Source organism: Glycine max, chromosome 13, assembly GCF_000004515.6.
Source record: "Glycine max cultivar Williams 82 chromosome 13, Glycine_max_v4.0, whole genome shotgun sequence".
Taxonomy (NCBI): Eukaryota; Viridiplantae; Streptophyta; class Magnoliopsida; order Fabales; family Fabaceae; genus Glycine; species Glycine max.
In genome coordinates this window covers 13,131,133-13,149,542 of record NC_038249.2, presented here as the reverse complement: position 1 = coordinate 13,149,542, position 18,410 = coordinate 13,131,133, and the positions used below count along the sequence as shown (strand labels likewise).

The 18,410-nt window shown below is 31.2% G+C and overlaps 1 protein-coding gene and 1 pseudogene across 1 annotated transcript; both read left to right on the top strand.

Annotated features, from left to right (window-relative positions):
• Window positions 1–3,581: 3,581 nt before the first annotated feature.
• LOC100776223 (vacuolar protein sorting-associated protein 26C-like) lies at window positions 3,582–7,743 on the top strand (annotated as a pseudogene).
• Window positions 7,744–10,681: 2,938 nt separating this feature from the next.
• LOC100812567 (cytokinin hydroxylase) lies at window positions 10,682–15,994 on the top strand. The gene is made up of 5 exons (XM_003541235.5): window positions 10,682–11,015; window positions 11,815–12,041; window positions 12,628–12,869; window positions 13,650–14,019; window positions 15,575–15,994. The coding sequence occupies exons 1-5, from the start codon at window positions 10,736–10,738 to the stop codon at window positions 15,992–15,994; spliced, it is 1,539 nt and encodes a 512-aa protein (XP_003541283.1). The 5' UTR covers window positions 10,682–10,735.
• Window positions 15,995–18,410: the final 2,416 nt, after the last annotated feature.

The window sequence follows — 18,410 nt, the reverse complement described above, 5'->3', positions numbered from 1 at the left end:
CGACTTCGTTAGACAAATATTCAAGCCTTTTTTAGCATCTTTTTCTTCTGGGTTTAAATCTTCTTCTTTTACTACATAAGCCTTGGCCTTCTCAATATAATGGGTATAACTCCAATACAATGGGAACCAACTTCTATATTTGTTCTCCCCACTAGGTTCAACCTCAAAAAGATCATTCCAAACATTTTTTGTTGGTCTCAAAAACACGTATTTATCCTTGAACCCTTTAAATGATTCTTCAGAAGTAACAAAACTTTTCATATATTTTACCCCCTTAAGAGCCAAATTAGAATATCCTTCATTTATTTTTTGCTGCCATGGACCAAACAAACAATGAAACACATTCTTCAAGCAAGGCATTCCTTCAAACTTGCAAAGACATTCAAAATATACTATAAGTTCCCAAGCATTTGGATGCAATCAAGAAGGACAAACTTTTAGATGATTTGGAACTTCTATTTGAAAATCGATAAAAGGAAGTCAAACGCCAGATGCTTAAAAAAATGACACGTACATTGGCAAAAAATCATCATATGATTGCCCTAACGTTTGCCTTTCCATATCACTAAGTAGTTTACCTACCTTATTTTTCCGACCTAGAGAACACATTCTCCCATTATCATCGGGAGACTCAACATACCAACCTCCAACATTATTAATTGTGGTTATGAGCAATTATTATAGTTTTTCTATAGAATTTGTGTTGATAATTGTTGTTTTTGTAAATAAATTGTATAACATCATTTTAGAAACCAAAAACACAGTTTTTAATGTTTTTGTGATAAATTAAAATGTTATAAGAGCATATTTTGTGCTTTAAGGAATGAGGAGTTAGAGACCTTCTCTCATCACAATGAGATGGGCTCTTGCCACATTGAAATAAGACTAGTGATCAAGTGAAAGTTGTGAAGATTCGCTATAATGAAGCTACACCTCGTCATAGCAAATCTACAAGCTGAAGACCTTGAGTTAAGCAAAGTTTTGCCACAACGAGTCATCTCTCGCTTTAGGGAGCAAGGATCAGAAGCATGAAGATAAAGTGTAGAAGTCCTTTATTAATATTGTAAATTTGCTGTAGCAAAATGTGTTCTTCCTACAATGAAAAACCTTCATGGTAGAAAAAAAATGCAGTCTCAACTCTCTATATAAAACTTGTAATTAAGATCCTTGTAAACAACTGTTAGTTCATTTTCTGATTTTAGAAATAGAATTTTGAAAACTCTCTTTCTCTTTCTTCTCTCTTTGTGATTCTTCCTTTGAGGTTCTATTTGGATCATTCATGATCCAAATGAGCTAAGTTTCAAGTTGTTGAGTGAGAGAAGTAGAATTCACGTATGTAATTCTATGTTTTCTGATCAATTCGCTTAGTTAAGTTGTCCTATTTTAATTCTATGCAAGGATTTGATTTTAGGAATGGAATCACGTTTTTGCATTGTAAAGATTCTTTGTTCAAGCTCTGAGTTTTAAGTTAAATCACCTAAGAAATTAGGAATTTGACTTAAAACACAAGTATGGATCACTAAGGAATTAGGATTAATCATTTTAGTTTGGACACAAGTATGAATCATTTTTGTTTCACTTAATTGCATGGAAATACTATATGGTGTATCACAGGAAATCAGGAAAAAGGCACGACAAATTCAAAAAAACAATGACTGCCCCCACGTACTGTCTCGTGGGGGTTAGGATTTGCTTGAGAAAGAAACTAATAGAGGAGAAAAGAAAGAAAAGACAAGAGAAGGCAATGTTGACTGAGAATACACCATTGCTTGAGGACCTTCCATCTCCCATTGAAAGACATGTGAAGTGGGAAATGGCTCGCACAAAGCGATATGGGCAGATGACATCTGAGGTGACACAAGAAATATCTTATAGAATTGTGAGTTCATGGTTCACATACAATTTGAATCTATTTTTTTTATTTTTTTTTTAATAACCACCTCATTTGATTATTTATATGTCGTGCTTGTTATAGGACTCGTTACAAGAGCAGACGACACAAGGTAGTTTTGTTCCCCATGGTCAGGACGACATACTTAATACTGTTATTGGGCGACCGAAGCATCCAGGTCATGTTCGTGTAGCGGGGTCTAGTATGATGATCAGTCAATATTATGGCAATTCCTCTACATCAATAACCCAACAACAATTGGCTGACATAATTGGCAGCCTTAAGGAAGAGTGGAGGAATGAAATTATCAAAAACCTCAAGGAAGAAGTAAGGCATGAGATTTAAGAAGAAAACAAGCGGAGTTTGGAGAAATTGAAGCATGAGTTGAAGGATGCCTTAAAAATTGAGTTTTTCCAAATGGGATCACAGTACTCACCCCTTATTGAGGTAGATATACATGCATTAGGTGCACGTGTTAGCATCAAAGGAAGCAATGTTGAAGCTGCTGAGAACCCATCAGGTGAGGAACATGATGGTCGTGTCATACCGACTATGGGGTTATATGTTCAACGAGAAAAATGCAATGTGTTGATGGCCTTGGGGAAAATATATTGGGGGGGGGGGGGGGGGGTCTTGCATTCACAACGTGGCTTATGCAGATGATGTGGTAAGGGTTAGTGTTGAAAAAGTTTTAGATGGTGACGCCCAAGTCCCGTTTCCGACATCAGAAATACAATATGTTAGGTAGGCCCTTCAAACATTCATTGCATGGCCAACAAATCTTGTGAAACTTGTGTCACAGGAGGTAAATTTTGTTTTGTAATATTTGCATTAAGATTTGCGTACATCGATATAACTTACTTACTCGCATTAGTTTAATTCTTGTTTTCATTAACCATATAAGAGTCCCATATTAGTCCAAAGAAACTGTCTGAACCAGTTCAAAGGGCGAATAATGTCTTTGAAGATGATCCCTTGCGTCAGTTGATAAAAAGCCTATATGACATTTACGAGAAGCCCGTTGAGTTGATGTGGGATGCCACTAAATTTGGGATTCCAAATGTAGATGCATCCTTCTTCTTAACATATTTTGATGTAAATGAAATAAAAGCAGGGGACAAATGTTTGAACTTAGCTATACTACAATTATGGATGATGTAAGTAAATTTGTGTATGATTTATTAATAACTAATATTCCTTATGATATGCATCACTATCAATTTTCATGCCAATGTTCAAAATAGGTTTATGGATGAGTGGAGCTCAAGTTTGGGTCATGTTTCCTTGTATGGATTCCTTGAGCCTCAGTCGATACATGGTGCAAAGGACTGACGTGCTGAATGTGAATATTACATACAAACATGGGTCAAGGAATCTCAATGAGAGGTGTACCTAGGAGCTTACTTGAATCAGTAAGTTCTATTAATGCAAATGCTTCTAAAAAATGTTTGAATTGTATGTACCTAATTTTCGTTTAATGTAGGGCCTATTGGCAGCTGGTTGTACTGTGTCCTAGGAACAACGTTGTTGCTTGATTCTGTTCATTACGTAAAAAGCCTGATATTCATATCAAAACTACAATTAACAAGTTAAGTTTTATATTGAAACTGATTTAATGTATTCTAAACTTTTAATGACCAATTTTTTATTGTCGTATACATGTTGATGATTTATTTTTCTAACAAGTACAATGAAGACACTAAATACCACTGTGGATGGTAAAAATGATCAAGGAACTCCTAAGTGGATTGAAGTAAAGGTTAGTCATTTAATTAATGTTTATTTATCACTAGTGATGTTTGGATGGTAAATTCAGTACACTTGTTTCATTCAATTATTATTTATATTGAATGTAAAGTCATGTTCAAAGCGGAGACTATGAGTGTGTCTATTATGTGATGCATTGGATGTGGAACATCATAAGCGAGGGTTTAAAGAATGATTGGAGCATGATATGTTTGCTTGAACAACTTTAAATTAGTACTTCACTATAATTTTTAATCATTTTACATGTATGTGACATATTATTTGTATATTTTATATTTTGTAGTGGTTTGCTAATGGCACATCATTAGACATGGAAACAATAACAAAGATTCGCAAGAAATGGGCAGCATATTTTGTAAAAGTTAAAAACATTTGATGTAGAAAGCCGTAGATGATATAGGACATTGCACTATGGTGCATTTGAATTTATTGTGAACATTACAAACACAAATGTACAAATATTGGCATTTAATTGACAATAAATTTTTAACATTGTGTATTTCCGTTTGTCTGCACCAAATGTGTTGGAAAATGCCTTCCATTCGCAATACAAAGTTCCATGGACAGGAAAATTGCCTTTTGTGGGACCAATCTTGTTTTTGCAGGACATTTGAAGTTGCATGGACATGCGAAGCTTGTTGACTTATCAGACCCATGTAAGTTGATCTGAATGTTTTATTTTTTGTACATTTTTGTAAGTATTGAGATTTTCAATTAATTAATACTAACAATTATTTGTAAACATGTTGTTGCTTTCTGAAAATCACAATTCCTATTCGGAGGGTGGAGCGGTGCGTGTCTGAGCATTTCGAAACTAGTGATGAAGACAACTTTAGTTGGTAATTTGAATTCTTAACATTGTGTTTTCATTTATCCTGGGGAGTTTACTTTACTATTATATACTATTCTAATGGATGGAGTTTCTTTAGAAGGTATCTCAACAAAACATTTATGTTCTTGAGAAGAAATTTCACTCTTTGAACAAGGTATCTCGGTCCATGGGATATGGTGAGAAATTCTTGTAAGCTTAGTCATGAGTCCACTTAAGGTTACCTCCTTACATCTTTAACTATATTTTTTTTTGTGTTGTGGGTCCATGTAATTCTTTTGTTATTCATGATTCTATTTGCATTCTTTTCAATATAGGAAAAGAAGTGTTATCACTATGTTTAATGTAGTTTCCTTTTATGCTTTATTATAGCCTCTGTTTTGTACAGTTTAATGATATTTCCAAGGTTTAGATTTCAATTTACATAATTTACAAATTTGTGCCTTTGTTCATCTGAAATTCTCTTTTAGTGATTTATTCAGAAATGAAATACATTCAAATTGAAGAATCTTTAGTTTCTGATTATATCTGGACCTCTGCTGTAACAGTTGATGGATATCAATGAAAGTCCAATTTATGTTCTTCTCAATCCTTCTATCAACTACCATGTTGTAGAAAAGTATTGGAGGAGTGATGTTGTGGATGTAAAAAGGTTAGGAGATTGGATGAAGTCCTAAAGCTTGTAGTGGAAGGGGAGACCTTCTATATGATGAGTACTTATACACCTCAGGTATGATTAGAAGAGCACTGTGAAATAAAATTTTGGGAGGATTTAGAAGCTTTAGTCCATAGGGAATACCATTACGAGAATAATATTTTCTTAGGAGGGGATCTAAATGGTCATGTAGGGAGAACATCTAGAGGATATGAGGGTTCATATAGGGTTTACGATCTAGGATAAGGAAATGTAGAAGGTAAATCTATCCTAGATTTCTTATTAGCTCATGACTTCACAATAGCCAACACTTATAGCTTCTTTTTGGTGTTGCTTTGTCTGCTTACTGTACTAAGGAAATTAATTGTGTTATTGCTGGTGCTGGCTATTACAATACAGAACTGCATGTCATAGATGGGATTCCACAACTTATCTTTGTTCGCTCAAGCTATACTATTGAGGTTGGGTTTTATGACTTCTGCCATCCCTTTTCACATTTTAAATCATTGTTTCTCAAGTAATTTATTCACTTCATGGATTCCCTTCTCTCTCCTTCCTCTTGCTTTGCTAAAGACTATTGAAGCAGAATGAATATCAGTTGATCATTTTGCTTATCTTAAGCCATCTGATGGTGGTTCAGCTGCTACACAATGTAAGTGTTTTTCTAGACTATTCTTTGCATTAAGCTATGTCTGAATTCTTTTATTTGTTAATATTCATTGTAAGTTTTGCAATCATTATGGCAGATACCATTCTTAGTGAATCTTAGACAACGGGATGAAAATTTAGAAAGATTTTCTTAGGAGACTTTCCATGGTGCAAATATTAGTATCCAGGTAAAATCTTCTTACAAAGAGCTTTGTTGGGCAATTGATCTTTATGATGGAGTTATTATTGTTCTACAGTCCTAGTATTGTTCTTCGTCTCTTCTTTTACTGAAGAGTTTAAAATTGATTTGCTGCCAATATAAATTATTTTTACACACTGAACATGAATTTGCCACAATATTTTGGTAACAAGGCTTGGTGAGGCCATAGTTACATTGCCAAAGTATCACAATTAAATATTTTTGCAAGCTTATTTCTCTTCATTTTTTAAATTTTTCCATAATTTAGAAGGTTGGTGATTGATAGCCTCTATAGTATTTGGCAACTGTAGATATATCTCGTGGATACTTGCATAAACGATTATCAGCAACAATGGAGTTCATTGTTGAAAGTGATAAAGGTATGATTGTGTTAGGTCCAGATTTTTATTCTTTATTTTTATATGTGAATCAATAAAGTACTGAACTACTAGTCTTTCTTTTGTGGAAAATTCAGTTGATCTTCAACAAAGACCACTTTCTCCAGAGATGGCAATCTTTTACATTACCCAAGACACTCAAAGGCATCCTCTACTTCCTGAATTAAAATCTGGTACTTTGATTTATCTTCAATAGTTCAATGGGTAAACATGTTCGCTTGGTGTTGTTAAAAGACTGACGAAAAGAAAAGAAAAAAATGTGGAATTGTTTCACGCCTTAATATCTCACATCACAAGTTGTAACTCGCTTTCATCTTCTGTAGTTGTATTAACCTTGTTGTGATTACATCATGGGAAAAATGCATTAGTTGTACACTTGAAAAGTTGAATTGTATTTTGTAAACACTAAACAGATCAATGAGAAAAGGTCTTGTGGCTCATGCAACAAAGATATTCTTGGATAGGTGGATTTCGGGTGATAACAAAAATCTCTACTAAATTCTTTGTCTGGTCCTATTAGTGGTGAGTTAACTGTAGAAACATCTTTAGTTCCAAATCATTCAATTGACATTCGATTGTTTCGAGCTGAGTCCATTCTTCTTGGGGAGAAAATTGTGACTGAAACCTCTCTGGTTCAAACAACACAGGCAAGTGATGCTGTATTTGTATTAAAGCATACATGTCAATTCAAAATAAGCTATTAATTCTCTTTTTATTTAGCAGATAGCAGATGGAGATGTGTGCCGTAATTTGACGTTGCCTATATATGTAATACTACCACGCCTTTTGACCTGTCCAATAACCTTAGCTGGGTATGTCCTTTTCGCGATGAATTCTCCTTCAATGTATTTCAATTTTCCTAAGAGTCGTGGTACATCCAAAACTAAACATACACACACACGGGCTTATTGTACATGATGATTCTATATTAAAGAACCCTGGGAGAACCACACACTAAAACTTTTTTGAGTTTAGCACTTATAATTTCATCAATATCTTTTCATGAATTACTTTGTGCATGTAAAACTCATTGCATACTGAATCGACTAAATTTTATGTTAATGTTTTTTTTTCATGCAGTCCCTTCTCAGTTGAGTTCAAAGTTGCCATTGTTATAAGCTTTCAGTCAGAGCTAAGTAAATTGCACAAAAGATTTGACGCCAAAACTCCAACACTATGGGTAGGTTCAGGTCCATTGTTAGATTTGTGATCATTTATTAATCTTCACTTTGAAGTACCATTTTGTTTTAAGTTGGCAAAGATGTGTTTTTGACTAGCAGTTTTCTTTATGTGAACTTTCAACTCGCAATGGAAACATTACTGCTTGAGTTGGTTTGGACAAGTAAGATGATTTAATTGTGTGGTTTATCAAAATATGAATATGTGGATAAATATGGAACATGGCTTTACTCATGCAACATTTTAGATAGGTTTAAGTAAATTGGGTATTTGACTTCTCAAGTTTCATGTAATGTAACTCAATCTTTTACAACAACATTGCATTGAGAAACATTTCTTAGTCTCTGGAACACTAGTGAGAGAGGTGGCAAGTACTATTTTTTATTTTAATTTAAATTTAAAACTTTAATACATTATTATATATTAAATTGAAGATATCTTTCTTTTTATATAACTAAAATTTAAGATTATTGTTATCTTAATTAATTATGATTTCAATTCAGTTTTTAAATTTCAATGTACTATATTAATAAAGATAGTTCTTGATTTTAAAACTTTATGTAGTAACTTTTTGCTGTTTAAATATCTTTCATTGAGCCTTTGGAGTAACTATATTAATAACTTTTTGTTCTTCTTATTGTCATGTAATTATACATATCTTATATTCTTCTATTGAATTGTATATAGCTTGTCATGAGTTTGAATAATAGGGGAGGGTTGTCTTAGGCAGTTAATAGCGAACATCAAATTTTGTTGAATTTGGCTAAAGCCACTAAAGGTTTCAGTAAGTAAAGCAACTTAAATTGGAAGATATTCAAATTATGTCAGCCAACTTACACCTTGTAACTATTGAAGGATCCATTGAGATAGATTTGTTGGTGCTAGATATTGTCTTAGTGGCTTCCACATGATTTCGAATTTTGAATCATGGGAAGTTTTCTAAAAATTGTTTCTGCAGCAAGTTTCCTAAAGAAGCATTGCTTTTGTAGTGCAATCTCTCTTCTACTTGGTTATTGGATCTTCAACAAGGACAATTGTTTCCTTCAAGTTCATATGACTTTGATATTATCAAGGATCACAAAGAGCATTGGCTTTAGAATCAGTGTTGTCCAAGCACTGATGCATTCTTGATTGGTGTGTGCTTCTAAAGTGCGAGATGCACTTGTCTTCAAGTTCCAATCGTATGCAACTTTTAATGATCCTTTAGTCATGTGTAGTATAACACCACAGACGAATCACACCAAAATGAGAGGGATTCAGAGGTTGTGTGTGTATGACACTGTACAATCGATGATGACTTAAAATAATTAATTGGTACGACCTATGCCAACAAGATATATCTATTTTTCTATTTTTCGGGGTGTTACTTGTAACTTTTGATATCTACCCCTTGTCTAAGTTATATTCAACATCATGCCTATGATCATATATAGCTTATGATATTTGCACTTTAACAACGATCTTTTCGGCTTTTGATAGCTCTCCTTCTAGTAGTCTTGCTTTTGATTGCAAAATCTATGTCATGAAAAGCTTTCAATTTAGGCCTATTCTTCACATGAGTGTCATGCTTCTAAATATGTCCTATCTTAATAAAGAACACTCAAATTAAGCAAATTCTAAATATTGTCTGTATAAAAAAAGTCTGATGTATTCATTAAATTTTCATTAAATATAATAAAAATGTAAAATTCATTAGTTTAAATATTATAAATTTTTTATAATATTATATTTATTAAAAAAATAGTATTAATTGAACTAAACAACACAATTAAATATTATGTTAAACTATCTCTAGTCTTTTATACAAAAATAAAAAATAAAAGCATTATTTTGGTTCAACTATAAGAAATGTACACTTACTTTTAAATATATTCATTTTAATTTATTTCTATATTTTTAATTTATTATGAAATTTTCTTAATTATGAAACATTAATTACTTTTCTATGAAAATCGATGCATTCATCCAGTTATTATCAATACAAGTCACACTCAATTATTTGACATGCCAAACACATTTTTATTACATTGATAATTTAATAAGTAATTTTTTATCCTTTATTTTTTAATCGATACTAAATTTTCTTTCATACTAATAAATCACCATTAAAATGATTTTTATTAATTAAACGAAATTTTATTATGTAAAATTTAAATTTTTTAAATGCATGTATTTCTTCAATCGGGCAGATAGAGGATGTACTTTTAATTATTATTCTTTTCATGACTTGGTAACTTTTTATTTCTCTATACATGAAAATCACAGAAAAAAGTTATTCAAATATCTACAAGTCCTAATTATATTAAATGCATTAGATAAATTATCAACAATGTCTGTAATTACTACGCTTGTCTAAAAAGAAAATCATATAATCAATCTACTCACAAAATAAAACTACACAATTAATAATACCTTGAAGGATGAAATTTTTCCAAAAGAACTCCTTCAATAGACATGTATTTGGCCCATACCCGTTGTTTGCTGTGACAATTAGCGTATTTAATTAAAATCTCTTTTATGTCATTAGAATTTAATTAATTAGAAAAAGTATTTATGGTGTAAACGTTTTTTACAAAGTTATTTAATTATAAATTATGATATCTAGTAAAAAATTTAATTTTTATAATAATTACATTAAAAATTATATTTAATTAATTGACAGTGCAGAATTTTTTACAGCATACCAAAATTAAACTATTTTTTATATTAAAATTTATGAAACACAATTTCTTTTAATATAAAATTAAAAGTAAATGCATCCGAATCCTAAACATTAAAAATACTGTGAAAGACTATAAATTTCAATTCATAACTGCAATTTTAATTATATTTTGAAAGGTTTCTACAGCCGTTATGGCACCTACAATTAATGATGACCGAACTAGCTCCGTTTCAATAAAATATTTTTCCACAAATTTTAATAATTAATCACAATAAATAACTGCAATTATAATTTAAAGCATGATTTACGTCCCCACCAACCCCAGGATTATTAACAATTACACAATATTAATTTATATTTTTTACATAATTAAATGAAAGGATCTGGCCCGTCAAATTGTACTATATATAAGTGACTCATGAAACAAATTCGAGTCTCATACACAATCCTTTGCAGATTAGTATTATATTTTCTCTTTGTAATCATTTTTGTTGGTCTCACCCACCCATGGCCATGGTGATTCTCACAACCCTTTTGGTGATTTTTGTGACTGTGCTATTGAAGGTTGCATATGACACCATCTCATGTTACTGGCTCACTCCAATGCGCATAAGAAAAATCATGGAGAGACAAGGAGTGCATGGCCCCAAACCCCGCTTTCTTATAGGCAACATCATAGACATGACATCCCTTGTTTCAAGAGCAGTTTCTCAAGACATGAAAACCATCAACCATGACATTGTTGGTCGCCTTTTGCCACATTTTGTTGCATGGTCCAACCAATATGGTATTTCTCTTTTTCTTTTGTTGTGTACACACATATAATTTTATGTCGTGACAGATCTGAAAATTTTAATTAAGTTGTGCAGAATAATATTTATATATAAATATTTGGTAATACTTATATATATTATTGATTTTTTTATTAATTTTAAATTATAGGAGAAATTTACAAATGTACTTCTGTATGTGTGCGCGTATATGTGAAGTTATGCATATACAGAACATATCATATGATAATGTGAAAAAATAAGAACTGTTAATTAAGCTTAAAATTCAACAAAATCAATTCTTGTCATATCTATCATTCATGTTTAAATGTATGACCAAAATTTAGAGAATTATTATGATATTCAGAGAAATCCAAGAGTTTTGGTATCATTATTTTTTTGGGGCAACAGTTGAATGAGTTTGAGCACATCAAAGAAGATAGAGAAAGAGGAAAAAAGGGTTTCTCAATAATAAAATTCTTAAATTTCTGAAGATACCATGAAATTTCTCTCAAATTAGTTATTCTTGCATGCATCTTACATGTCCCTTTATGTATATATGTATATTTTTTTATCATGTATATGTATACAAACGTGTGTGTTAATTTCAATTTCTTTATTTTCATATTTCACTAATAAAAATTATAAAGGAACATATTACATGAGAAATGAAAACAATTAATTTAGTATTAAGTTTTAGCAGTTAATTATTTATCATTCATGTACGTTTTTATGATCAAAATTAACTGTAGTCATGTTTCATCAAATATGGCCTTATATATGTGTATGTATACGTGTATTAATGGGATTATGTAGGAAAGAGGTTCCTATATTGGAATGGTACAGAACCAAGGTTGTGCCTAACAGACACCGAAATGATTAAGGAGTTTCTGTCAAAGTACAGTACCACATCTGGGAAATCGTGGCAGCAACAACAAGGGACCAAACATTTCATTGGGAGAGGCTTATTGATGGCAAATGGTGAAGAGTGGCGCCACCAACGTCACATGGTTGCCCCTGCATTCATGGGAGACAGACTTAAGGTATATATATATATATATAGGTTTTGATGCTAATTAGTTAGTGACATGAATCTTTTTGGGTTGTGTTTTAGCAGTACACTTTTAATGTGTATTTTTATTATTATTAGTTGAAATTGTTGGGAATGTCAATTCTAAAATTTCAACAATTAATTCAAGTGAGCGTTTTTTAGATTAAGTAAAATATTGTGGCTGTTGGTATGTGCGGAAATAACTTTTAAGAGAAATATCCCTTAGAATTTTAAGAAACAATCAATTTTTTATTATTTAGGAGATCTTTATAACTCATCTCGCCATCAATACTAACAGATATGAGAAGAATGTGCAGAAACAAAAGAGATGTGAGTCTAAAAGACATGAGAGTCTCTTGTGATTGAGAGTGTCTGTCATTTGTGAGTTAGGTTTTTTGTCATAAAAATTTATTGAAAATCATAAAATCATATCAGAAATTTCACTCCTTATTTAATAAGTCTAAACGTAATTTTATAGTTTTCGATAAATTTTAATCAATAATAAAAGGTGTTTTCCTAACACTCTTCTTGATTACAAATGATTTGACTTAAAATGCTGATGAATGTTTTATGTATAGAGCTATGCTGGGCACATGGTGGAATGCACAAAGGATATGCTTCAATCACTACAAAATGCATTAGAGGTTGGCCAATCTGAGGTGGAGATTGGAGAGTGCTTTACTGAACTAACTGCAGATATTATATCAAGAACTGAGTTTGGCACAAGCTATCAGAAGGGAAAGCAAATATTCTATCTCCTCACACAGCTGCAGAGTAGAGTTGCTCAAGCAACTCGCCATCTTTTCTTTCCTGGAAGCCGGTATGTGAATTTAGGATTTAATATATAGCAATTATATTGAGTCGTGATGTAATCTTTTCCTTATAAAAAACAAACTCTTTAGTCTCAATTCTTGGATTTCCACATCAATCAAAATCATATTTATGTCTTTTTTCTCTTCTTTCTTTTTTTTTTCTTTTTTGCTTTGGTACCTTTCCATCAGCTCTCGTAAAGAATAAATGACTTTCTGTTGTAAACTTTTATAGCATAAAACTAATTTAATTCTTTGCAATCTTAGTCCTTTCTCTTAATATATGCTCAATCATCTTTTTATATAATTTCATTATGTGACTCATGAGTTTTATTTATATGCAGTTTACTCAATTTTGAATCTCTCAATTATTCTTAAATATAGGAACCAAATGATAACTTGTTCTTGTACACACTTTTAAACTTATGTAGAAATACCATTTAGACCAACTATTTTACTGTTAATCATTGATCATATCCAGAAATTCTATTACCTCTCTATCCTGAATTCTTCAAAAACAAGCGAAATTTTGTTTATCTTCTTGATTTTTTTTAGTCATTCCACATTACAAATCTTGACAACCATACATAAAATTATCAAATTTAACTTTATTCAAATGTAATCTTATTCCATTCAGGTGCATAGTCAAAATTAACTTTTCTTATTCTACCGTCTCAATTTGATATATTCTTTGATTTTATCTACTCCTTTTGAATAGATGAATTGATATGGTTGTCCCCTTTTTTTAAATGTCAATATATACCAATTATGATTAAATTTACATGTTGTAGGTTTTTTCCCAGCAAGTATAACAGAGAGATAAAGTCTATGAAGATGGAGGTGGAGAGACTCTTGATGGAGATCATAGAGAGTAGAAAAGATTGTGTGGAAATGGGGAGGAGCAATTCTTATGGGAATGATTTGTTGGGTATACTCTTGGATGAGATAAAGAAGGAGGGTGGTACCTTGAATCTACAACTAGTTATGGATGAATGCAAAACATTTTTCTTTGCTGGACATGAAACCACTGCACTCTTGCTCACTTGGACAGCTATGTTGCTAGCTAGCAATCCACATTGGCAAGACAAAGTCCGAGCTGAAGTCAAAGAGGTCTTCAAGGGGGAAATTCCATCAGTTGATCAACTCTCTAAGCTCACTCTGGTTAGTACTTTCTTTGGATTCATATAAGCAAAAATAATTATTTTTATATTAATTAAGATGGTTAGTTGAACTCATTTAATTTTATTGATCTCAAATAAAAAAGTAATTAAAGTTATTTTTAAAATTACTTTATTGAAATTTAATATCATGAATAAAATAGAATCTTTGAAAATAGAATTACAATAAAGGATATTTTACATTAGGAGTAAAATTAGTTAAATTTGCATATATGTCCAAGATATAAAGTAATTCTTTTGCTTGTATATGAATTTGAGAGAAAGTATCAAATTACTATATTTTTTATTTTTCTTTTACAATCTTAAGTTATATCTTATATAAAGATTTTGTTTTTGATATAATATTATTATATTCAACTATTTAAAATTTATCTTACATATATTTTTTAAAATAATTATTATAGAAATTAAAAAATCCAATTATATATTGTAAAAGATATTTATACTACTAGTTTGAAAATTAATTGAGTTTTCCCGAGTGGGTTTCAATTTCTGGTTTGTGGCTTTGCCCCTTTCCTTTCACGTAATCTGATATTGGCTAAAGCACAATCAAATTTAAAGATCTAGAGCATTTAGTTGCTTCTCGAATTTTAGAAAAACAACCTAGAAATAATATAGTTTAACTAGGACATGATCGACTCTATACAAAAACAGAGTAAACATAATTGATTTAAAAATAGTTTAATAAATAAGTAAACAATAAATGCATTAATATTGTAAAGAATTTTTACATTATTATTATTTATCACAAATTATCATATGATAAATTTATTAATTTATACATTATATAAGAAAATAAGTTATACATTAATAATGTAAAATATATTTACAAATCATGTAGCCTTGTTTGGTAGGAGAGAAATAGGAGGGAAAGAGAAGATGAAATTAATGTGTTGTTTGGTCTATAAGAAAGAAGATAAAATTATTTTTTAAAATAGTGGGACCTACTATACTATTTCTCACCTATTTTTATTCATTTATTTGTCTCTTTTCTTATTGATTTCTTCTTTATTTCTCTTCAACCAAACACCTTTAATTTGTATTTTATTTCTCATTTATTTTCCTTCACTTTTTATTTCCATTTCTCTATTATACCAAAAAGACTTGTATAATAAATTTATTGACTTTTACAATAATTACTTTTAAAGTCATACAAATGATAATTTATGATCATTTGATAGTGTAAAAAAAATTACATTGATAGTGCATATATTTTTAAATTATATATAATTCATTTAATAAATGAAGGTAAGAAATTATTAATATAATAAATATAAGGATCAGTGTAAAAGAAATATTGTTGGTTTTAAATAAATTATACTATCAATTAATTAAAAATTATTTTAAATATATTTTTTAAACAATTATTACAAAAATTAACAATTTTACTATATATGATAATCTATAAATGAGTGATAGGATAATAAATATTTACATTATATCTCAATACATTCTAATTAAACTCTAAAAGAAATTGTATGTGAAAAAAAATGTTATTCTAATAACAAAACTAACCTAAGTGTTATTTGATGTTGCAGCTACACATGGTAATTAACGAGTCAATGAGGCTCTATCCTCCTGCAACTTTGCTTCCTAGAATGGCTTTCAAAGACATTGAGTTGGGTGACCTTCACATTCCCAAAGGCTTATCAATTTGGATTCCAGTGCTAGCCATTCATCATAGTGAAGAACTATGGGGCAAAGATGCAAATGAGTTCAACCCTGAGAGGTTTGCTTCAAGGTCATTCATGCCTGGCCGTTTCATACCATTTGCTTCTGGCCCTAGAAATTGTGTTGGCCAAACATTTGCTATTATGGAAGCTAAGATTATATTAGCCATGTTGATCTCAAGGTTTAGCTTCACCATTTCGGAGAATTATAGGCATGCACCAGTGGTTGTCCTCACAATTAAGCCCAAATATGGTGTTCAAGTTTGCTTGAAGCCTTTAGATCCATGAGACATGCTCCTTCATGCTCTAGACTTCAGGGGTTCTATGTTAAGGATGTTGTAATAAAATTTCTCGGCATCCTTGTGGTTTTTATTTTTCAAAGTGTAGAAATAGCTCAAGTTTATGATGGCAAGGATTAGGATATGCACATTAAAAATTTATTCTGAATCAGTAAAGAAAATAGAGGGCCTTTGAAGGCTTTTTTTTTTTTTATCAAAACGAGTATATTTTTCCGTTATTTTTCAATTGGGGGTAAGCTTTAAAAAATTACTCAAAAGGGAATAAGTCGTAACCGGTGTTACGACTTCTAAGTTAGAAGTCATAACACATGTTACGATTTTTTTTTTTTTTTAACTGAAGTCGTAAAATTAAGGGTGTTACAAATGGTATCAGAGCAAACCTCTTTTCTAGTATGATGTGGTTCAAGGATGAACTAAGCGAAAACTGGTGAGCATGTAACACCTCGAACAAATCACACTGGAACGAGAGGGATTCAGAGCTTGTGCAAGTACGGGACTATACAGTTGGTGATGACATAAAGTAATTAATTAGTATTATCTATACCAACAAGATGCATATACTTTTCGATAGCCTATTACTTAAGAACTTCATAGTTAAACGCGCTTGACTTGGAGTAGTTATGTGATAGGTAACCGTTTGGGAAGTTTCTCAAAAAGTGTGTGAGTGAGAAGAAAGCACGCTGAAAATTTTTGTGTTGGTCTATGGGGACAATCAATGATCCTGAAAGAAGTCAAGCGATGTCAGAGTTGGTTGTCAAGGTCTCAGAAAAGACTACCTATGGAGGATTTTGACTAGTGGAGGATTTTAACCAAGAAGGATGTTGAGTGAAGTGTCGTAGTATGAAAGTCTCCAAGAAGTTAGCAATTAGGGACATTACAGCAAAGATCAAAGCGACTTGCTCTGTGACCCCACATCTTCGCATTTTAAGAGTTCAAAGGTGGTGTGGAAGGGATTCTAGGCAGAGAGGAAGGCCTTTCAAGCACTTGATCACAGTGCGGACAACGACGATGTTGAAGGGAATTGGTTCAAGGAAGTGGAGGTCATAGGATTTGTAAAGAAGTGATAGAGGAAAACAAGGATACAAAATGATGGAGATAAAAAAAACAAAAGGGGTAAAATTGTAAAGAGAGAGAGATATAAAGGAAAAAAAATACTCGTTGAAGAGAGAGACAAAAAAAAAAGAAGTAAATGTATTGTGAGTTTTTAATTGCCTTTATTTGTAAAGGAAAAATATCACATTTACATCCTAACAATGTCAATTTAATTGGATAAAAAAGACTTGATTGGGGTATTTTTAAAATTAGAAGACATGATTGGAGCGCTCAAAAATTTATGGACCAAATTGAGTTATTTTAAATAATTTAGAAACCAAATTAGTAATTAAGCCTAAAGCTTAATATCTTGAATGTTTGATTAAGTTTTATGTCAAGGTTAGCACTTAGTCCAACAACTTAGGTCCATCTTCTTTATTGTTCAATAGCTCAAAATGGATGATGACTTATGTCCAATGTTCCATTTTTAAATTTCGTAGCTTATGAAAATGTTAAAGTCTTAAGCTTTTGGGCTCTAAATCACAACATAACATAACCTAGTGATATAGGCACGAAATAATATCCTTTAACTGTGAAATTAAACTAAATGTGCAACCAATTATATTTGTAAAAAACATTATTTTGTATAAATAATGTATTTAAATGACAAAGACCAAAGATTTTCATACCAAAAAGAATATAAACATCGAAGACTACATTTTCACACATAAAACTGGGTAAGAAGATATTTTTAACATGATTACCTAAATATTACACAAATTATAAGTTAAGAACACAAATGTTGAAGATTTGTGTTAAAAAAAGGCAATGATTCCCTTACCTTTGGAGATTTTTTTGAATCTCTAGAGATAAAAGCCTCAGTAGAAAACTTCTAGCACAAACCACACCAATAGAGGCTTCTTGAACATGTGAACACAAGAGAATGAGACTGAGATGGAGAATAGGTGGGGTGCAAACCAAAACAAGAAAAGAAACACACACATACTTAAAAATGGTGAAGGAGAAACAAGCTTCTTAAAGAGATATTGTGAAGAGGTATGAAAGTCTTAGACATTGGTGTCTCCAAAGCAAAAGAAATGCAAAAGAATGAAGGCTCTTAAGTGAATGTGAGGAAGTGAGGAGGGAAAAAATGAGGTTAAGTGTGAGAAATGAAAGGTTTTAGGGTTCAGAAGGCTTAAGTGTGTGTTGGACACCAAATGACATTTAATTTGTTTTTTTTATATAAAAAAAAAAGCTTTAAATGTCCCTTTTGGTTTATATGATCCTTGGCCTAGAAGTTGAGCCAATGGAGTGATCTCATTGGACATCTTTCTTTTTGGATGTAAGGATTATAAGGTTGACCAAGGTTTAAA

Excerpts from the sequence above, each read along its gene's own strand:
- LOC100812567 (XM_003541235.5), top strand. The coding sequence starts at position 10,736 with ATGGCCATGGTGATTCTCACAACCCTTTTGGTGATTTTTGTGACTGTG. Across the intron at positions 11,016-11,814 it reads TGCATGGTCCAACCAATATG|GAAAGAGGTTCCTATATTGG; the intron begins GTATTTCTCTTT and ends GGGATTATGTAG. Across the intron at positions 12,870-13,649 it reads CTTTTCTTTCCTGGAAGCCG|GTTTTTTCCCAGCAAGTATA; the intron begins GTATGTGAATTT and ends TACATGTTGTAG.